Source organism: Sapajus apella, unplaced genomic scaffold (assembly GCF_009761245.1).
Source record: "Sapajus apella isolate SASKATOON/1434 unplaced genomic scaffold, GSC_monkey_1.0 scaffold4, whole genome shotgun sequence".
Classification (NCBI taxonomy): domain Eukaryota; kingdom Metazoa; phylum Chordata; class Mammalia; order Primates; family Cebidae; genus Sapajus; species Sapajus apella.
In genome coordinates this window covers 2,965,560-2,989,114 of record NW_022436944.1, presented here as the reverse complement: position 1 = coordinate 2,989,114, position 23,555 = coordinate 2,965,560, and the positions used below count along the sequence as shown (strand labels likewise).

At 36.3% G+C, this 23,555-nt stretch overlaps 1 protein-coding gene across 4 annotated transcripts in view; it reads left to right on the top strand.

The window, feature by feature from the left end:
• Positions 1–23,555, top strand: part of SERPINI1 (serpin family I member 1) — an 81,080-nt gene that overhangs the window by 37,603 nt on the left and 19,922 nt on the right. For 3 of the 4 annotated variants that reach the window (XM_032261313.1, XM_032261299.1, XM_032261307.1), the window contains exons 2-5: positions 14,640–14,907; positions 15,890–16,120; positions 18,007–18,201; positions 20,014–20,218. In XM_032261313.1, the coding sequence (XP_032117204.1) occupies positions 14,658–14,907; positions 15,890–16,120; positions 18,007–18,201; positions 20,014–20,218 (881 nt within the window). In that variant the 5' untranslated portion in view covers positions 14,640–14,657. Of the gene's footprint in view, positions 1–720; positions 728–14,639; positions 14,908–15,889; positions 16,121–18,006; positions 18,202–20,013; positions 20,219–23,555 lie in introns of those variants that run through there. The other variant, XM_032261317.1, reaches the window with a different exon arrangement.

Here is a 23,555-nt window from a genome sequence, read left to right as displayed (position 1 = left end):
TGTGTGTGTGTGTGCGCGCGCGCGCATTTCTCTGAAGTTTATCTGACACAACTAGCTTTAACTTTTGGTAATGCTTAAGACAAGAAGCGAATCAAAAGTTAAAAAAACAAAAAGGCTCCAACATATTTGCCTTCATTTCATCATGACTGTTCTGGGAAACTCCAGTGGTTACCTAAGGAGAGGGACACATCCTAACTATGCCAGGGCAGTGAATGCTGTTGCTCACAATGTAAGATCCATGAAATATTCTTCCTGTTCTACCTGTACAATGATGGGAAAAGCTTTAAGCTGCTATGTAAGGAGCTTGATAAGAGACAGTTTCCTGTTAGTGGGGACTGTTTAACTTGGATTTGATTCAGAAAAATAAATTAAATCAATTTCTTTTGAGATCTCTGAAAATAAAAGTGGTCGATTTACTATTTTAAGTGCCTTATGGAGAAGTACAATATTTCCCTTACACCAACATTAACATTGGCTGATTTCCTTGACACATCTTTCTACATGCTTCCTAAAGCTGTTACTGTATTACAAATGTTGTTCTGAAAATTACAAGCAAATGTAACTAGAATACTTTGATAGAGCCTTTTTAAAATCTACTTCTGTTTTAGTTGTTTGCCCACACTGCTATAAAAATTATAAGTTGCCTTTTCAGTCATTCACACTGATGAACAGGAACAGGTAACCAAAGTTTCTTTTAGACGTACTCCTATTACAAGGTGTGTGGCAGGTTTATAAATAGAATTAACAGGCAGGTATTTTCAGATAGCATTAGCACGGTGTTAGTCAATGTCAGGGAAGTTTTTTTAAGTTTATGGGAGCTTTAAAAAACAAAACAGTAAAATAACTTTTGACACATTCTTTTTTACTTTGACTTTCTCCACAGTCTGTAGTCCTAAAAAAGTCTGTTTATAGAGTAATATAGTAACTTAATTTTCCCAGGGTAAAATAAGTGTGAGCCACAAGTATTTTTGTGATTAACAAGGAGCCACTTAACTTGGGTTGGTGTTCCATATCAGTTAGAGTTCTTCTGTCAATTTCTAGCATTTCTAATACAATGTTAAAAAGAAAAAAAGAATTCTTAGAGGAAATAATATTTTTTTCCAGATTTCTAAGTTAGTATACAATTTTTTAAAAAGCATCGTAATAACTCTATGAAATATAAAGTGGCAAAACAACGTGAAAGTTTTCACCTTCAGCTTGGCACACAGCTAATGCTCAGTAAGTAACAGATTGAGGCATATGAGGTTGCCAATATTTGACCACTTTGACTCACCAAAATGACAATTTCAGGAGATTCAAGTTAATATTAGTATTCTTCCTCATTTGCATTGGTGTCAGAATCCCATTAGCCTAATTCACCTTACTAAAAGGGCCTTGGCCAAGATAAAAGTATACTTGCATGGCTTCAGTAGCTGCTGCAGCAAAGTGAACCTATACATTTCACCTCAGGAGAGTTTAGGGATGTCCTCACGCCTCATAGCTGATCTTATAAAGCAGAGGTCCCCGATCCCTGGGCCATGGACCAGTACTGGTCAGTGGCCTGTTAGGAACCAGGTTGCACAGCAGGAGGTGAATGGTGGGTGAGCAAGCATTACCACTTGAGTTCCACCTCCTGTCAGATCAGCAGCAGCATTAGATTCTCATAGGAGCCAGAGCCGTATTGTCAACTGTGCGTGTGAGGGATCTAAGTTGCATACTCCTTATGAGAATCTAATGCCCGATGATCTGAGGTGAAACAGTTTCATCCCCAAACCATCCCCTCACCCCTGTCCATTGAAAAATTGTCTTCCACAAAACCTGTCCCTGGTGCCCAAAAGGTAGGGGGCCACTGTTATGAAGTACAGCAAGAGGTTAAAGCTAAAGGAGTAAAAGAACAGTTGTGAGGCTGACACTGTAGTAGGGAGAGACAGAATCCAAAAAAGTGAAAAACGACAAAAGCACGCTACAAATATAATACAAATATAATTTGATCTCGGATGCTTTGATGTGTAGGTATGACTAACAGCCCTGTATCCTGCTGTCCTCTATCGGGATATCATTATATTATAATAATGTATTTCTAGTTCTGACTGTTCGTTATCAAGATAAGTTTAAAACTGTCTTGGGATGCTCTAAAAGTCAATGTGAATTTTAAATGTGAGTTCTAAATAACTTCTCTGAAAATTTTACCTGATTCCCCATTTCTTCAGGGTACAGTGAAGTGTCACTTTATTATTATTATTGTTATTATTTGTTTTGTTTTGAGGAGAAGTCTTGCTCTATCACCGAGGCTGGAGTGTAGTGGCCCGGTTGCAACCTCTGCCTCCTGGGTTCAAGCGATTCTCCTGCCCCAGCCTCAAAGTAGCTGGGATTACAGGCACTTGCCACCACACCCGGCTAATTTTTGTATTTTTAGTAGAGATAGGGTTTCCCTTGAAGTGTCACTTTAACACATGAATGATTAGAGGACTAGTCAGGCTACAACTCTCTTCATTAGCAAAACAATTGAAAAGTAACTTTATATCTGGGTATTTTTATAATTTCAGGAACACAGCCAACTTTTACGATTTTATTACACAAAAATATTTTTAAAATATTAGAAAATGTAATATTTTTTAAAAATTCTGCATGAAAAGCTGAATATCTCCTTGAACAATGTAGACCTAGTAGATGAAGAAAAATATCACAAAGGATGATTGCTTGTTTCATCTGTTTTTTCTGTATCCCTGGCACCTAGCTCAGGGGCTGGTATATAGCTGGCAAGAATAAGTATTTATTGAATGAATGAATGGAGTGAATGAAATTCTATGTATTGCATTACTATTTGAGTCTTTAATTCATTAAACATTCTTTTCATACAAGAAATTGTTCAGTAAAAGAACTCATTTTTCTCACCTACCAAATAGGGGGAGGCCTTACAAGGTGTTTCCAGCATTAATATTCCACAGTCTTGTAAACAGCCAAGCCCACTGTCTAGGGAAGGGATCAAACAGTAGGGATTTCTTAAAATATTAATGGGTAGGTTAAGACCATTAATGCCTGGCTTAGTCCCACAATGGCCTTGGGCCACATGCAAACTTGATTGATGATGACTTTTTACCTGTCTCTCTGAAACTACTTGCTGAGTTTTGTCTGAGGGCTTGTGTGTCACTTGTTTAGCTCTCCTGACATGAATCCAAAGGAAGTCATTCATTGGCAAGTATAAATTCTCCCCAATTATGCCAAAGAGAATTATTCATTACATGTGGAAAGCCCAAATCACATTTCCAGGAGGGCTGAGGACCTGCCAGCTCACTGGGTTTTGTTGGCATTGATTGATTTTGCTTTCCCCAGGCTTTAACCAAAAGCCTTTGGAATTCCAAATGGAGCCTCTTTATCATTTCAGATCTCCTGAAGAAAGGGAATTTGTTTTTAAATAAATATCTTAGCTAAGGGCACATGTTTTGTGGGATTCATGCTATTAGTTTTTCTCTGCTTTTTTTTTTTTAAACACTTGAATTATGGGCTCTTTGGTCAAGAAACAATGTTGAGAAAAGTTGATCTTTTTAGCCTACTTCTAGCTCTGCACTGACGTATTAATTCGGTAGGTACTAGCCACATGTGGCTATTTGATTATAAAATTAAAAATTAAGTTCCTTGATTTCGCTAGTCAAATTGTAAGAACTCAATAGCCAAAAGTGGCTGCTGGCTATCTCACTGGAGAAGCCCACCTATGTAGTATTTCTGTCACCACAGAAAGTTTTATTAGACAACACTGGCAAACTATCTCCTTGATTGAACTTGAGTCAGAAACCTCTGATCTCTCTTCTCAGCTAGGCCCTGACCTGGGACACTGTCTTTGACCTACTTGGTCCAGTTTTAGTAAGAGTCCTCCTGAATCAGTGTAGTGAGAATCCCCTAGTCTTGATATATGATAAAATTCCTCATCTTGCCTATCCTACCCACATCATCCTTCCTATCTTATCACCTTGGCCTGCCTATACCAAGAATCCTGTCAGGTCAGTTTAGGTAGGAACCCCCTAATTCCTGATCTTTCCTCTTAGTAATTTTCCATCCACTGACATCCACTCTGCTCCTTGGCTGTAAATTCCCACTTGTCCTGGTATTTGAAGTTAAACCCAATCTCTCTCTACTATTGCAAAAACCCCACTGCAGTAGTCCCTCTTGAATAGTCCTCCTTATCATCTTTGAAAATGTCATGAATATTTTTTTCTTTATTGATATTATCTTAACTTCTGAAAGGATACAAAATAGTCAAGTATTTTAGCTTTAATTTAAAAAATTTCTTATGACCTAAGATGGGAAAGCTTTGATCAGATATTTATTTGTTCAACATTTATTTATTGAGTCAAAACAATTTTACAAGAGGTTTTTGTAGTTGTAAAATATTCTTGGAGGTTTACAGCCTCTATCCCCCACTACACAGGTGATGTTGTGGTCCAGGGACACTCCTGGGGAAAGCCCAAAGACTTTTTGGAAGCCTCAGGCACTTTTAAAGAAAGGGAATGTTCTCTTCTAAGTCACAGTTCATCTTCATTTCAACTACCTTTCTCTAGATGCTAGAAATTCAGATGTAATATATTAAATACATAAGAAAGTAGTTTAAAATTCTAGGGAGTGTTGGCACTGCTTATTCTCTTAGTTGGGAGGCAATTGGGCTATGAGGGCTCTGCGCTCATGAATGGATTAATGCTGTTATCATGGGAGTGGGCTGGTTATTGCAGGAGTTTGACCCCCTTTTCCTCTCTGTACTGCCCTCTTTCATCTTCACTTGCCTTTTTGCCTTTCAGCCTTCTACAGTGGGATGACCCTCATCTGATGCTAGTGCCATGTTCTTGGACTGCCCAGCATTCAGAATTATTTGCCAAATAAACTTCTTTTCTTTATAAATTACCAATTCTGTGGTTATTCTGTTATAGAAATAGAAAACAGACTAAGACAACTTGTTAGTCCCCAAATGAGCAGGTCATCAGGCCCAACTGTACTCTTGGATGCATGTAAAATAACCAAGAATTTTACACCTGTGTTACAGCCCAACAGGTTCTTCTTGCCTGCTGCACAGATAAAGCCAATGCACTAAGACAACACTGTTGCAGCAGAGAAAGAATTTAATTAATTAATTAATTAATTATCACAAGGCAGCCGAGCAGCAGAATGGGAGATATTTCTCAAATTTTCCCTGCTGAGATCTGAGAGGCTATGGTTTGTAAGGATAATTTGGTGGGAAGAGAGCTAGGGAATTAGTTTTGTGATTGGTTGGGAATGAAATCATAAGAGATGCAAACTGTCTTTGGAAGCTGAGTCAGTCTGTGGGTGAGAATCACAGGACCAGCTGAGTCAGTTTGTTTGGGTGAGTCACTGATCTGGGTGGCATCAGTCTGTCCACCTGAATTCACATCTGAACAATATCTCAAAAACTAATGTTAGATTTTGATTATAATGATGTGATTTATAGGAGCAATTAGGGAAGTTCCAAATCTTGTCATCTCTGGCTACATGATTCTTGAGCAGTAAGCAAGCTAGAGAACAATGGCTGATTATCACTTAACTATGCTTGTAGATTGCCAGAATTCAGGCCTCTACCGTAATTCTAAACTTCTGGCCTTTCATTAGTTTTCTGAAGGCAGTTTCAGTCCCCAAACAAGAAGGGAGTTAGTTTGGGGAAGGGACTATTATCATCATTGCTTTAAAGTTAAACTATAAACTAAATTCCTTTCTTGTTAGTTTGGCCTATACCCAGGAATGAGCAAGGACAGTTTGTGAGGTTAGAAGCAAGATGATGTCAGCAGTGTTAGATTTCGCTCACTGCTATCATCTTTGCAAAAGCAATTTCACCTGTAGCACAGCCAGGTCGGTGCTAGTTGCTATGTGGTCAGTAATCCCAGCAACAGAGGAGCTCTACCAAATCATTTTGCCCTATCACTGATACAGAACAAATTCAAGCAATGATTAAGGAATGTTTAGTGATTAAGAAAAGGCTAACATTCCAGTACCTTCCTACTCTAACTATTGGATTATTCTATGAAAATAAATATTTTTAAAAGAAAAATTTCTAGCTTCAAACATTTTTAAACCAATTAAAGGATAATTATTTTTAAGAAGGCTATAATCTTGACTGTCAAACAAATATAAAATGAATACATAGCAAAGATTTTTTTAGCTCAATTATTAATGAGATAACCAGTAAACTATTATAACCAATTCAGGAAAGAATCCAAAAAGCAGAATGAATAAGCATATCAGAAATACCAAAATACATTTGCTTAATAGATGCAAACTGGCCAATATCCACAGGGCAATAATCAGTTGCATTCCACTATACATGTATGCTGTACATTATTATAGACCAGAATCATTTACCTCATGACCAATTTTCTACAACTTAGAGAGCTGTAAAATCGTTCAAAGAAAACTTCAAAATCCATAGATTCAGATAACCTAGAAATGTATGTTTTTGATAATACATAGTTATCATTGAAGACACCAGTAATCATCTTGGCCCATTCCCAAGTCTTTCATAATTTTTTTCTGGTAAATTAAGTCTTCATATATTACTCTCTCCATAGTTATGTCCTTTCGATTTACTTGGCCATTTTATCAAGTTCACCTCATTTGAGACATATCTGAGGAGCTTTCCCTTTTTGCTTGATTCAGTAGTACAGAAAAAAGTAACATGTATCCTATTAAAAACTCCAAGTAAAGAGTGTATGGAAAGGGTCACAGTGAGCTGGGTAGCTAGAGGAAGAGGCAAAAGAAAGAGAAAAGGAGAAAGGGTTAAATCATTTATATTGTAATTTCATGGATATTACGGAATTAAGCCTCTTTGTAGTCCCTTATTTCCTTGGTCTGGCCTGTTGGTTTCAAGAGACATCTCAATTTAGTAACAGTTTTTTGGAGGAGAAAGAAAATTTGAAAAGAAAAAAATATATACTTCTTTTAGAATAATGGAGTATACTCATACCATGGCATATTATTCCCTCAGTAAACAACAGATTAAATCTTTTTAACATTCTTCTGAATTGCTTTGTCCATCATTTATCATGCATATGACATGATACTTTCATAATGCATGTCCTGATTTAAACCTTTTTAGGACCTTTGTGATTGAAAATGTAACCTTAAGGCATTTCAAAGAATGCTGGGATATTTTCTACATAGTCCACCCCATACTTCTACTCTCTCTACACACACTGCAATTTAATTATATACCTGAGGTTATACAGCTAATTTTGAAGGTTATAAGGAAGCTTTGAGAGCTTACCACCTGAGCAGTTGTCCTCAGCATAGCATTCATGGGTTATTCACTTTTCCTAGCTTTGAAAACACTGTGATCTATTCTGAAAGACGGGCAAATTCTCCTGCCTTTAACTGTGCTGGTTGGCATCCAACAGACAGTCTTTGTGAAGAACTCAAGGCCAAAAGATTTATTAACTTGCACAGATTTATCTACTTGCATGTGTTTTCTATTCTTGGGTCCTCTGTAAAACATTTAATTATTTTACAAGAGAATCACTTGGTTCATTTCTTGAGTGATGAATATTTGCATCATTTACAGAAAATTAAATCCTCTGGTACTCTCCATTCTCTTCTGCATACACAGTACTTTTTCTGTTCAGTGCTGCCATCACAGTACAGTCCTATTGAGGACAAGTGCAGATTCAAGTTTAAGGAAACTCTACTGCGAGAGGCAGCACCAATGGAAACAATTCAACTGCAGGAACAAGGATAAACAAATAGCCTAAAATACATACTTGTACAGACTACGGCACATGCACTGAAAATGACAGCTCTGACACAATTTCCCTCTCTGTATGTAGTCAGCTGATTTCTCTCGACATTGATTATTAAGATTTGTTAAAACTGGGAAAGGGAAGGAACATTATGCTTGAGGAATTTGTGAAATTACAGATTTCTAAAATTCAGATTATTTCACAAAGTGGGACCCCCCCTTTTTTTTGACAAGTTTTTTTGACAAAGTTCCTAGCTTCATTGCTGCTGATCTAATTTTGCATTTCTCATAGCAAATCAGGAAGCAAAGGCCTGGAAACTTTAACTTATTCCAAATTTCACCAAGGTAGCTAGTATTAACCAAAGTTAAAGCAGTGGTTCCCAAATTCCCAGTTTTCCAAACACCCATGATAAAGTTTTCACCAATCTGTCGCAACATGAAAAAAACAAACTAGTGATTTTTTGTGAGTTTGAAAATCTCACTTCAAGGGATTGTCTTATTTTCATGATGAAATACTGATGTATTCACTCTTTTATGTGATTCGAAGAGACATTGTTTTTGTTAATTTTTTTTGCTGCCACATCAATATATTAGTAGAACAAAAATTTAGCAGCCCTATGTAGGTTCTTTCAATTAAAAGAATTACTAATACTTTGCTTACAAAAGTCTGAGAATTAACAGGCAGTAGAACTTCTTTTCCTTACGCATTTCTCCCTAGTTACTTCTTGTGGCTTTTTTTTTTTTTTTTTGGCTGGAGAAATGTCCTCCCTCAAGCATTTTTCTTAGCTACCAAAGGGCACCTCCCTCTTTTTCTCAACTCACAATTATGGAACCATTTTTTATAATATTAAAATAATTGGTTTATAAAAAAAGCAACAAGATGCATTTATGAATAATCAATCTTCTTCTAAATAAGATGAACTACCAGGGATATTAAAAAACACTATCCTTTTTTTATAATGCTGGCATTTAGTTTTGTGATTCATCATACCTCAATTACAAGAAGATTTAGTTCCCTTACTTATTTTAAGGAAATATTTTCTAAAGTAGTATACACGCATGCACTTATATACAACTTACTACCACTAGTAACAAAGAAGAGAAATGCAAGAAGTAAGGGTAGTTTATTCATAGTTAAACTGCTTCTACCTTTTCTATTACCATGGCACTATCTACCACTATTCTGGTTCTGCAGCCCTTTATTTTTATGTAAAGACATTTTACAGAGTAGCTAGCAAAATAATAAATCTCCAAAGTCTTTATCCATGTGAAAGTAACTCATTTGAGAATGTATTGATTATTATGATTAATAGTAGGGCCCTGGCATTATATAGACTAATGTTAATATTGTAATGTTTTGGTATCGCCTTTTGCGATTGTTCAAAGTGGTGTACTAATTAATATATTACATGTCTAGTCATTGCATTGTGCCAATATTGGTGACAATACCACTTTGTCAGGCTGGAAAGATGGAAACACTTTATCAAAGAGAAGAAAAAATAAAAATGGGCTACTACCTCTGGGCTCAAATTAAATTAGCCTCAAAAATTTAGAAATGACAGCTACTTTTGCTGTTTCTCCTGATATAGCATTGTGGGCCTTTACATGTCATACTATATTAATTTAATAAATATTTATTTGGCACCTACTATGTATAATTCATTAGGTGCTCATTCTGATTACCCTAAGATACACAAAGATGAATATCCTTCCATTTGTGCCCTCAAAAAGCTTAGGACAAGAGATGATCCATGTATGAAATTACCTGTAAAAGAAGGAAGCAGTGGCATGTGATATTGGAGAGGTAGAGATAAAAATTTGGCAAGATTTCAGAGGAGGGAGGAAGTCGCTGTTTTAATTGAAGAATGAAGCATGTATTCATGAAGAAGACAAAAATAGAACAGAACCTGGAGAAGTGCTTTGGATTTGAACATATGGAACTTGGGCTAGATTCGTTTCAGAAAGAGAACTACACAAACCAGTAACAGGAGAGGAAAATTCTGGTGTATCTGTTGCAAAAGGGATTCTGGCTAGAGTTACAGGATCCATGAAGGGGAGTAGTAAGTAGAAACTTATGCTGGGTCACAGTACAAAGGTTGCGTTATGTTCAAGACCAAAGATTTTGGGCTTTGGTCTACAGGGATGAGGGAACTCCTGAGGTTTTGTAAACGTAGGAATAACCTGGTCATAGGATGTATCAAGACAACTGAACTGGAGGCTCAGCATATGCTGTATTGAAGAGGGCAATAACCAGCAGTTCAGAGAGTGGCTGAGAACCAGAAACATTGGTGTAGCCCTTGAGATGCATGGAGAAAAAGAACTGCCATTGTGGCCATGGGAATGGCCATGGGATGATCAACAGGAGAGATGCCAGGATGCAATATGGAATGAGTGTTTGACAATGAATTGAACATGAGGAGAAAAGAGGTGGAGGGGAGTCAAAGGCTTTGACGTCGTAAGAAGAAAGAGTAGGTTTGATTGATAGTCATGTTTGAGCCTCATTGAATTCAAAGTGCTGGCAGGCATCAACAAATAAATATCCCAATAAAAATTACCAATGCATATCAGAAATTAAGATAAAAATGAAGCCAGAGCTAGAATTTTACTTATTTGGGAATAATCTCAATAGATATAATAGTTGAAGTTATCTTTGTTTTGCGAGTTCACCAGTGGGCATGAGAAATGTACTACCAAGAAGAGAGCAGGGCCTGGACTAGATCCGTGGAGAATATCAGCACTTACAATGTAGAACAAGGAAAGCACTCCCTCCAACCCCCACCCAGCCAAAAACCTAGAAACTAAATATAATTACCCAATACTCAGGAGTAGATAGAGGCAACAGAGGTGGAGAAAGAAGCTAGCAACCAGCAACCAGCAGCAGAGAGGCTAGAGCAGGCTAGCAGAAGTAATTTTGCTTGCAAGCTGGACGTCTTACTTCAAGAGGAAGAAAGATCACTTAACTGTGGATAGACACGTGTGTTTCTAGAGCAGAGTTCTTTCAACTTGCTGAAAGAGTTCCCTAACATGGCCTGCTCCCACAATTCACAGCCATGTGGTCCAAATTTCTTGGCAGAATGTGTCATCAGTGGCCTGCTGCCCACTGCCCTGGCAGAGCCCTCTCCCACAAATATAATGGGAGCTCTTTCCAGGAGTTTAGAAGCCCAAAGATGCATCATGGTTTTGATGTCTCATTTTCCCTAGTAAGAAAAACCTGCAGAGCTGTAAGTCGATCTAACACTGCTTTTTTCTCTGTATGACTATCCGCTGTTAACCAGAGGTTCTTTACCTGAGGCCAGTGAATATTCTAGCCAGTGGATATAATTTTCTGTTATCCATGTGCATGTATTTTCCTGAAGGGATGATTTATTCTTCTCCTCATTCTTAAAAAGATCTATTTTCTTAAAGAGCCACTGTAATACTAATTGTAAACTCTTGCAAAATGATGTGAGTTCCTTGAGGACAAGAGCCTATCCTTATAAATTTTGATGTCTTCATGGAACCTCTGTCAGTCTTGGCTGAATGAATGGCTAATGTTGCCACATTAGATGGGCAACGGAGATGATTGTGTTAGCCTGTTCTCACACCGCTATGACGAAATACCTGAGACTGGATAATTTAGGAAGGAAAGAGGTTTAATTGACTCACAGTTCCACATTGCTGGGGAGGCCTCAGAAAACGTGGAAGGCAAAGGAGAAGCAGGCACCTTCTTCGCAGGGCAGGAGGACAGAGAGAGTGCAAGCAGGAGAAATCACAGGGGCTTATAAAACCATCAGATCTTGTGAAACTCACTATTACCAGAAGAGCATGGGGGAACCTGCCCTCATGACCCAATTTCCTCCACCCGGTCTCTCTCTTGACCAGATTGGGGATTACAGGGAATACAATTCAAGATGAGATTTTGGGTGGGTACATAGCCAAACCATATCAAAGATAAAATACTGATTTTGGCTCGATAGCCTATTGTTTAACTTAGAAAGTATAGATACCTAGATAACCTGCCTTTCCAGTCCTTGGATAAGTGGGATAAGATATAAGACTTGGAGAGGACAAGCCGGGCAGGGTGGCTCACACCTCTAATCCCAACAATTTGGGAGGCCAAGGCGGGTGGATTGCTTGAGGTCAGGAGTTCGAGACCAGCCTGGCCAACATGGTGAAACCCCGTCTCTACTAAAAATACAAAAATTAGCTGGGCATGTTGACACACACCTATAATCCCAGCTACTCAGGAGGCTGAGGCAGGAGAATCTCTTGACCCCAGGAGGCATAAATTGCCATGAGCCAAGATTGTGTCATTGCACTCCAGCCTGGGCAACAAGAACAAAACTCATCTAAAAAAAAAAAAAAAAAAAGACTTGGAGAAGATAAAATATGATATGCCTGTCTGTAAAGGACACTTACCAAGAATGAGCTTGCACAGGCAGAAGTTCTCTGGGTAAATCAGTGAGTGGGTGGCCAGTGAATGTGCTGCCTAGGACATTACTGAGTGTTAAAGTAGAATTTTTAAACACTGTGCACTGTGGCTATACAAAATTTATTAAAAATATTTTTCTTCTTTCTTCAGTAATAAATTAACATTCACTTACTGTAACTTTTTTACTTTATAAAGTTTTAAATGTTTAAAAAACTTTTTGAGTGTTTTGTACTGCCACCGGGTCCAGCTCCAGTAGTGCACAGCAATGTCCTAGGTGTCACCTTCACTTACCTCTCACTTACTCACTTACCCAAGGAACTTCAACCCGTGAAAGCTGCATTCAGTAAGTGTGTAAGTGTGTAATGACGCTTAGCTTAAAGCACAGACACATCGTACAGCTGTACAAAAGCATTTTCTTTATATCCTTATTCTATAAGCTTTTTTCTAATTTTCTACTTTGTATTTTTATATTTTTACTTTTTAAACTTTTTAAAAGCTAAAACACAAATACATACATTTGCCCAGGCCTACACATGATCAGGATAATCAATATCACTGCCTTCCCCCTCTGTATGTTATCCCACTCGATGGTCTTCAGAGGCAATAACACCCACCGAGCTGTCATCTCCTGTGATAACAATGCCTTCTTCTGGAATACCTCCTGAAGGACCAACCTGAGGCTGTTTAATAGTTAGCTTCTTTTCTTAATGATAAGTATGGTATAGTAAATACATAAACCAGTAACACAGTCATTTAGTATCAGGTATTGTGTATTGTATGTAATCATGCTATACTTTTATACAATTTGCAGTGCAGTAGGTTTGTTTAAACTGTCGCATGCATCACCACAGGTAAAGCCTCTGCCTTTTCCTGGATTTCTCTGGAGTACAAAAGGAAGTAAGAATGCCAGAGCAGTGGCAGCCTCCCAGAGGTGGCTGAAATCTGTAGACTGGCAGGGCTGCTGTGCTCTTGGCACCTGGCTTTATCCCAAGGCTGCATGAGTGACAGAGCCTGCCCTGCAGCAGTGCACTCCATCTCCCATTAGCAGTCATCCCATTAGCAGTGGAGGTGGTGAGAGTCCATATTTACAAAGAGGCTGAGACTTACTTTCCTAAACAAGCAATAACTATTTATTTACTTGAATACAAATGCAGGAAGGTGAAGGGGTGAGGGCAGAGGACTTTGGAACTTTTCAGACAAAAAAACCTGATGCTACTAACATTAAAATGTGAAGGACTTACAAAGTCAGTAGGGAGTTTTCTGAAATTGGAGTTACAAATTAATGTTTCAGGACTGATTAGGATCTTCTGATTCATAAGCCTGTTGGAATCACTCTGCTCTTCAGTTAAAAGTGTATGTACTCTGTTAATTGAGTAATGTAGACTATTAATGCTCGCCCATAATTAAAATATGATTTTCCAAATGTATTTGCTCAATATTACTTTACATGTTGTTTTAGTAATGTTTTTAAATGATCAAGAACAAGTAAGTTACTTAACTGTGTGAATAAACAGTTTCGCTTTCCAAATGTCTGCAGTGACAAAATTGGAGAATACAAAGGAAATTGGAAATCCTGTCCCTAGTGTATTTAAGTCAGGTTGTTTGTGGGAAGACAGGGCTTCTGAAATACTGGCATGCAAAGAAGCAGAGATATTATTCAGAGATTCTGGGCACTGATGGTGCTGTTTTTCTTCAAAAGAAAATGTGGCCTTGGTGCCCTTTAATTTGGTTCAAGAACCTGATGAGCCTGATAATTAGAAATATTAATTTAAATAGAAATGCCAGTTTGTTTGGTGTTTGCTGAAATGGTAACATAAGCCTGAATATAAATGCACTGTGTTATAGCAAGAATTCAGCTTCATTCTCCACTTTGGTAGGGAGCTCCTCCCTGCCCAAAGATTGTCACTGGGAGAACAGCAGCTTCATAAGAACCATTATGTAAGGAACAATCACACAGGATGTTCTGAGTGTGCTCCTTCTCTGGGTTGCCACTTCCTGTGGGCTCTGCCACCTGGAATGAATAAACTGGGATTTGAGGAAGGTATATGTCTGATCTCTGCTCACCAGTTGGTAACCCAGCTGCAATGTGCATTTATTATATAAATGGGTAAAGTGACATTTTCAAATGCCTAGCTGTGCTAGTTCATCTTAAGTCCTGTAAATACCTTTTGGTTTTCATTGTAGTTGTCCTAGACCTACGTAGTTTGATGGAAGCTAGAGTAAGTCCATTCAAAGTCATGATCAAACTATATTTGGCGAGGCTGTGAAAAACTGATAAACTAGCTTCACCAAACGTGACTTGTAGTTACTTGTTGTATAAGTAACTCTATATACTCTTAACCCGGTGAAGGTAGGGACCATGGCTATCATGTTTCTGGGAGAATCCTCAGAACTTAGCAGTGTTATTTGTTCATTTGACTATTAATGGAGTTTTAAAAATAGCACCTTCCAACATATCCTTTCATGAGACTTTTGTTACAGAGATAACTAATAATTAATATGTAAATGATTGCTTTTTAGGCTTGTAACTATTACAATATGGCTTTCCTTGGACTCTTCTCTCTGCTGTTGCTGCAAAGTATGGCTGTACGGGCCACTCTCCCAGATGAAGCCATTGCTGACTTGTCAGTGAATATGTATAATCGTCTTAGAGCCACTGGTGAAGATGAAAATATTCTCTTTTCTCCATTGAGTATTGCTCTTGCAATGGGAATGATGGAACTTGGGGCCCAAGGGTCTACCCAGAAAGAAATCCGGCACTCAATGGGATATGACGGCCTGAAAAATGGTAAGTGTGATCAGGTTTGATTTCTCAAGGCTTTTGAATTTGACTTTGACTCAGTTAAGTTGTCTTCTTATTCCAGATGCAGCAATATTTACACAGGGTAAAAGATAATCTCATTGAAATGGTATGGCTAGAAGGATTAGGAGACCCAAGAAATGTGTTAATTCCTGGCTCTATTTCTGGCCGAGTGAATCTAAGGAAATTACTTCTTTTAAAAATTATTATGATTTACATCAATTCACTGTAATTCTAAAAAGCAAACATTATTCTGGAGTTTTCAGTATAGAGGGAAAGGCACATATTTATCACACAAATAAGTGGAAAATTACAAATCTGATGAGTACTACAAAGAAAGAGCATGGTTCGCTAAGAATAGCGGAAAGTTTTGCTTAAAATCAACTGTATCTTCCTTGTTTAAATAGCATCCAAGAATTTTTTTGACGTGCTATCTTATTATAGCAATTCTGTGTATTGGGGGAAATTTCTAGCCAAATGATATTTTGTAATCACTTTGACATAATGTTTGATTTCTATTTAAATGCTTTAATATACATGTGAATTCTCTCATTTAAAAATTAAAATAATTTCTAATGGCTTTTCTAGTTTTAAAATTAAAAGGTCTACTGAGTAAAAAGGATGATCTTGATTTTTTAACTAGATCCTTTTTTCTAATAAAGTAAAAGAAGTCTAATCAAAATAAGCTAGTAATTTGAAATAAAACAATTGAAACAATCTCTATAAATTGTACCAAAATAACAACAAAATAAAAAATAATATCAGTCCATGATATTAACTTGCAAAAAGTTAATTTGAACATCTAGAAATAGTCGAAGTATTGGACCATATCAATGTGGGGGAAAAGCCTGGCACTTTTCCCTGGTGCCTGTTCCGTTAACCTCCCTTGCTGTATTTTAATGCTCCTCCACTTTTCTTGACCTTTTACCAGTTTGTTCTGCAAATATGCTTGTCCTTTCTCATCTTGCAGGTGAAGAATTTTCTGTCTTAAAGGAGTTTTCTAACATGGTAACCACTAAAGAGAGCCAGTATGTGATGAAAATTGCCAATTCCCTCTTTGTGCAAAATGGATTTCATGTCAATGAGGAGTTTTTGCAAATGCTGAAAAAATATTTTAATGCAGAAGTAAATCATGTGGACTTCAGTCAAAATGTAGCCGTGGCCAACCACATCAATAAGTGGGTGGAGAATAACACAAATAGTACGTCACCTGGTTCCTTTCTTCCTCTAATAGCTTAGTTTTAACTGTCTTTAACTTCTGAAAGTATTTGCCCCCTTGATTCTTTTGCATTTTGAGTGTTAGACAGCATTTGGTTGGGTATCTAATAATTATTTTGTATAGATTATGGTCTATTTTAGAAACATTGTTATGAATGAATGTTTGAGAATAAAGTTAAATCTTTTGGCATGTATAGAATTTGGGAGTGAGAATCTGAAGTCTGTACTCTCTGACTGATGGGTTTCCTCTGTAAACCTAACCACTTTATGGAGTTTTGCTTGTCCTATTTAATAAATTAGTTACTGGATAGAATGCCAGTTGGCTCTTAACATTGTGATTAAAATAGAGTAAGAAAGAGTTAAAAATCAGAGTTTATAGATGTTTGTTGGCTTTTGAATCAAAGACCTTCATTGGTAATTAAAAAAAAAAGTATATGATTAATTTTCAAAAGAGCAGCTTATTTCAAGTCCCCCAAAATGGAGAGGAATTAGAATGAGATGCATTCATTCTAATTTCATTGCTATTTTATGTTTCTAAAATGTATTTAGGGTTCCCAAATGTTTCATATTTTAGCATTTTATTTTCCAATTTTACCAGCAAAATATTGAAATCATAGTATGAAAACTGAGACTAAATTAAAAGTAAATTTTTAAAGCTGCTCATTAAATGAAGCTTATTTGCAAATCTACCCAAATAATGTTAATCTTGAATTTTACATAGGAACAACAACAAAAGTAACCCTGAGCAGATACTCAGTATTCCATAATCTCCAAGATGCAGGCACCTTTTCTCTTAAGAAGTGCTATAATTAATCAAATGAGAGAATACAGAGCAAATTTTCATCTTATGTTTTTATCTGTGAGATTAAAATGTATGATAAAAGAAACTTAAATTTAGGCTTTTAATATTCAAAGAATAAATTAAGGGTGATAATCCATATGAAGTAGATTCAATTATTACAACCTATTTGTTTTCAAACTCCTTTAGACACTTGTAGCAAACAGCAAAAATCCAATATCTTTTCAAATAGATTTGGAAAGGAATATTTCAGATGATAAACACCAGCGCATGATGTAAACTGGCTTTCATGTATCTGTTTTCACCTACCCAAAAGCAGATGATATATTGGCAGAATGATGTCCAGTATACACAGGGAAGAATTTGAAATCAATAACATTTAATCGTGTACATTGCTCAAGAATAAATTTAGGGCTGGGCATGGTAGCTCAACGCCTGTAATCCCAGCACTCTGGGAGGCTAAGGTGGGCGGGATCACTTGAGGCTGGGAGTTCCTGACCAGCCTGCCTGACATGGTGAGACATGGTCTCTTCTGAAAATACAAAAATTAGCCAAGTGTGGTAGTGCACACCTGTAATCACACCTATTCAGGAGGCTGAGGCATGAAAATCACTTGAACCCAGGAGGCAGAGTTTGCAGTGAGCAGAGAACGTACCACTGCACTCCAGCCCGGGTAACAAGAGCGAAAACTCCGTCTCAAAAAAAATAAATAAATAAATTTAGAAGCATTTATTGAGTGCTTACTCTGTGTTAAGAATTTTGCATGCATCATTGCAACTAGAAAGAGATTAAGTCTAAGCTTACATTGTGTGTGGTTCTGTAGTTTGTGTATCAAGATGCTACTAGTATTATTTCAGGAAATATGGGTTTTTTGAATGCCCTTAATTGCTAAGTGTGTGTGTGTGTGTAACTCTTTTCTCTTTGAAAGTAAGATACCTTTTATTTTCATTGTAAATTTGGTGTACAGTTTCTGTAGACCACTCTATCAGATGGTGGTTTGAAAATCTTGTGGTTACCTTTCATCTTCCGGTTTAACATGAATTGTTATCTGTTCATTTTTTCCAAAATAGATCTGTTGAAAGATTTGGTATCCCCAAGGGATTTTGATGCTGCCACTCATCTGGCCCTCATCAGTGCTGTCTATTTCAAGGGGAGCTGGAAGTCACAGTTTAGGCCTGAAAATACTAGAACCTTTTCTTTCACTAAAGATGATGAAAGTGAAGTCCAAATTCCGATGATGTATCAACAAGGAGAATTTTATTATGGTAAGACATTTTTTTCTTTTATTTTTCTCTTCTTGTAGTATATCAACACATTGCTAAGAAAAACAGGAAGTAATTATTCATTACTCAAACTCCTTGTCAATATAATTTGGGCTACAATTCAGTTTCCTTGGCTCCATTTTAAAAACCCTCTAATTAGCTTCTGAGTTAATACTATATTCATTGATGGGTTCCAATGTATTTTCAAATTTATAAGTTGATCACACCTGTAGAGTTGCTTTATTCATCTGAAAATACCTGACATAGTGTGAGGATGTTCTCATTTACTCCACAAAGTCATTTGCTTTAGGATGGGTCTTCGTGAACCATATGCTCCACCAAGCACTTGATTTGGGCTCTGTACCACTTTTTAAATTACAAACATTCTTCTCATACAAGAACTTAAAAAAATAATTTTAGACTTGTGTATGTATGGCCAAACATAATTGTTTGTTTATAGTTTAATTTATTGAGAGCCTATAATTTTTAATATAATTCAATATCCTTGGCATAATTTTCTAAGATGTTTTATTGGACTTTTCAGAAGTTTGGGGTATTAGTCCTTTTTTTCCACTACATTGACTTGTAATAATTTGTTAGTCATAATCAGAAAGGTAATTTTTAGCCAAGTATAGGTTATAACTAGTAGTTTTATTCTATTTAAAAGCATATTACAGGACAGATGCGATGGCTCATGCCTGTAATCCCAGTACTTTGGAGATGGAGGCAGGAGGATTGCTCGAAGGCAGGATTGAATCTAGCTTGGGCAACACAACAAGACCCTGTCACTACAAAAAATACATATATTTTAATTAGCTAGGCATGATGGTACACACCTATAGTCCTATCTACTCGGGAGGCTGAGGGAGGAAGGTCGCTTGAGCCCAGGAGTTCGAGGCTGCAATGAGCTATGATCCTGCTACTGCACTCCAGCCTAGGTGGCAGAGCAAGACTCTGTCTCTACAACTATATATATAGGTTGTATATGTAGATAAAACTATATATACTATATATATAAAGAGTTCATTTTGACAATATATATACGTGTGTGTTAATTTGGCTAATTTGGCTATAGAGAACAAAGCCAATTACCTCATTTACCTAATTACCTAATTTGGATATATCAATTTTCATAAATATAACAGCTAAATATTATACAATCTTTGATTTCATTTCGACTCTGCAAACTTTGCTTTAAAACTTGTAGTTTTTATGATAATAAAGTGCCAGGTATTAAATGGTCAAATTTTCCCTTCTTAAAAATCAGGTGAATATTGATCAATGTGCTTTACATCCAACTTAGAGCCAGGGCTTTATTTTTCTAACCAGGACTTTTCGTTGTTTCTAATGCTACACTTTAGCTGTAGTGAATAATCTCATTTAAAAACAAAAAGCAAGCTTTGAATGCATGTTATTACAGATGTGAAATAATTCTGTGGATTCTAAAATAAAATAAATTATACAGGGCTATGAATTCATTTGAATTTTAGGATCTATGTTCAAATAAACCTGCTTTTTATCAGATGCCTTAATTTCTTTATATTCTATATACGATTTGGTAGGAAACATATATAACAGATTTAAACCTTTTTATTTTTCTTTTTTCTCTTTTTATTTTATTTCAATAGTTTTGGGTGAACATGCAGTTTTCAGTTACATAGAAAAATTCTTTAGTGGTGATTTCTGAGATTTTGGTGCACCTGTACCTGAGCAGTGTACACTGTACCAAATAATGTGATCTTTCATCCCTCACTCCCCAGCCTTTTTTTTAAAAGCTTTGGTATGAGTCTTTTATGGCCTTTTGTTCCTTTTTAGGGGAATTTAGTGATGGCTCCAATGAAGCTGGTGGTATCTACCAAGTCCTAGAAATACCATATGAAGGAGATGAAATAAGCATGATGCTGGTGCTGTCCAGACAGGAAGTTCCTCTTGCTACTCTGGAGCCATTAGTCAAAGCACAGCTGATTGAAGAATGGGCAAACTCTGTGAAGAAGCAAAAAGTAGAAGTGTACTTGCCCAGGTGAGCGGCTCCTGTGTCACCCCTCCCACAGCATGGACAATGGGCTATCGATGAAAATCTGACCCAGACAACTCTTGGAACTGCTTTCAAATTGTAATTCTTGTACTACTTTCCTCTTGTTCTTGTTCTTCTTCTCTTCCTTCTCCTTCTCTTTCTCCTTCTTCTTTGATTTTCTCTTTTTAGTATTCTTTCAGATTCATTTCTTTCATACTCATGTGGTCCTTCCTATAGACACATGCTCACATATTGGTTCATTCCGTGCTATTCATCAAGACCTAGCCTCAAATATAATTCAATGTTCTTGTCTTTGTCTTAGAAAATTTATCTATCTTTTTACTCTGAATATCATTTGCATTGACAGTCTTCTGTATTTCATTAATACTTAATCATTAAGGATGATTTAATCCTTAAGGATTATAACTGAAGAAGAAACCATCTCTGACATTGCTAGAAGACCTGCAAACAAGTCACTGTGTTAGGTGCTGAGATGCAACCATAAATTAGCAGGAAGATGCAACTCTGCTCAAAATTCTCCCTGTGGCTGAAAGAATAAGATGTACACAATGCCTTTAATGTCCTGAAAGCCATCGCCTTCTTAACCCCATCTCTGGTCACTTGCCACCTCAAGCATGTTGTAGTGGGTTCTGTCCATGTACTTGTGGTTATGCCACATACATCATGCTATTTTCATGTCTCTAAGTCTCTATTTATGTTCTCGCATTTGCCTAAAATGCCCTCCTCATATTTCTTTCCCAAGGTAGTGTTACTTAGCCTTCAAGGTATACGTCTAGCACCAGTTCTTCTCTGAAGCCTCCCATTAACTAACCTGAAGCAAGTGACCCTGACTTTTCCTTCACTTATACACCTTTCTGTTACTACTTGTTACCATCTCATAATAACATTATCTTTTTGTACTGCTAGTTTTCTTAAGTTCTTCTAGAGTAGAGCCAGTTTTCTTTCTTATAAAAAGAAGATAATAAGTGTTTGCAAAATGAAACTGAACTGAAAATGTGTATTCTATCCCTGAATACCTTAAAACATAGTAGGAAAGCTAGGCCAGTAAACTGGTAGAACATGTTTATTAACATACTATGTAAATTTTACTCTAGAAAACAAGACATATCAATAAAAGCAGATTAAATATATATGTATATAGGAATGTGGAAGTACGGTTAAAACGCATTCCATATTAAGAAAATTGTTCAAATATGATTAATTAAACTGTGAGCATTAAAGTGGTAAATAAGATATTAGTATTAAAGATGAATTACTAATAACTGATTAACCCATTCATATTTATTCTAATTTTAGGCATTATCATTTAAGAATTGTATTTTATGTAAATATCAATGTTTCTAAAAACTTAGCTGATAGTTTGCTTATGTTGGTGAAGGAGATCTATTTGGAACTGCAGAATTTTTGCCTGTAAAATTGTGTTTTATAATACATTCATAATATGTAATATTGTCATAATTTATTATATGTCATCTTATATATTCATAATGTATAACCATAAATAATACGTAGCCATATATTTTCTTTTTTAAAAATTTTATTTTAAGTTCTAGGTTATATGTGCAGGATGTGCAGGTTTGTTACATAGGTAAACGTGCCATGGTGGTTTGCTGCATCTATCAACTCATTACCTAAGTATTAAGCCTTTCATCCACTAGCTGTTTATCCCAATGTGCTCCCTCCCCTCAACTCCCTGACAGGCCCCAGTGTGTGTTATTCCCTTCCCTGTGTCCTTGCATTCTCATTGTTCAGCTCCCACTTATAAGTGAGAACGTGCAGTGTTTGGTTTTTCTATTCCTGTGTTAGTTTGCTGAGGATAATAGCTCCCAGCTCCATCTATGTCCCTGCAAATTACATGATCTCATTCCTTTTTATGGCTGCATAGTATTCCATGGTATATATGGGCAATATTTTATCTGGTGTGTAATTGATGGACATTTGGGTTGATTCCATGTCTTTGCTATTGTGAATACTGCTCCAGTGGACATATGTGTGCTTGTGTCTTTATGATAGAATGATTCCTTTGGGTGTATACCCAGTAATGGGATGCTGGGTCAAACGGTGTTTCTGGTTCTAGATCTTTAAGAAATCTCCACCCTCTCTTCCACAATGGTTGAACTAATTTACATACCATCAACAGTGTAAAAGGGTTTCTGTTTCTTTACAGCCTTGCCAACATCTGCTGTTTCTTGACTTTTTAATAATCACCATTCTGACTGGTGCGAGAGGGTATCTCACTGTGGTTTTATTTGAATTTCTGTAATGATCAGTGATGTTGAGCTCTTTTTCATGTTTGTTGGCCACATAAATGTCTTATTTTGAGAAGTGTCCGTTCATGTCTTTTGCCTACTTTTTAATGGGATTTTTTTTCTTGTAAATCTGTTAATTTCCTTGTAGATTCTGGATATTAGACCTTTATCAGATGGATTTATTACATTTTAAAAATTTTCTCCCATTCTGTAGGTTGCCTGTTCACTCTGATGATAGTTTCTTTTGCTGTGCAGAAGCTCTGTAATTTAATAAAATCCCATTTGTTAAGTTTTGCTTTTGTTGCAATTCCTTTTGATGTTTTTGTCATGAAATCTTTTCCTGTGTCCAAGTCCTGAATAGTACTTCCTAGATTTTTTTCTAGGGTTTTTATAGTTTTTAGTTTTACTTTTAAATCTTTAATCCATCTTGAGTTTTTTTAATAAGGTGTAAGTTTCAGTTTTCTGCATATGGCTATATTTAGTCACATATTTTCTTGTCTGCATATAAAAGTCAAGGCAATCACAACCCAAATAGTTGATTTTTTTTCTTTTTGGCTAAGATATTTAATATGCACAACTTTCCATGACAATACATATATGTAGAAATGTTCCATAAGTCTATTCTTAAGGAGAGGTAGTCAATAAATACCTACCAAATAAAGCCAAGAGCTTTTTGTATATATGATAAGTGACATTTATATACTAAATATGTAAACACTGTATCTTAATTCCAAAGAACAATTGACTTTTGAACATTAATAATTAATTTTAAATTACTATGTAAATCGGGTCTAAACTTGTAAAACATTCAGTGCATTTTAACCCTCATCTAGTGACCTTTCACAATTAATTTAGTATTTTTTCTTTCATTTTATGAGGAGTTCCTTTTGATAAAATGAAAATTTCAGTACAGTGTTAATGCTTCTCTTGTTAAATTCATGAATTAAGTGCAGTGGTTCCAAATGCTTCAATTCTGTAAGGATGCAAAGTTATTTAGGAGTATTTTAATAGAATTCTAAATAAATGCTTACTAAATATTATATATCCTAATTCAACAATATTTCACTAGAAAA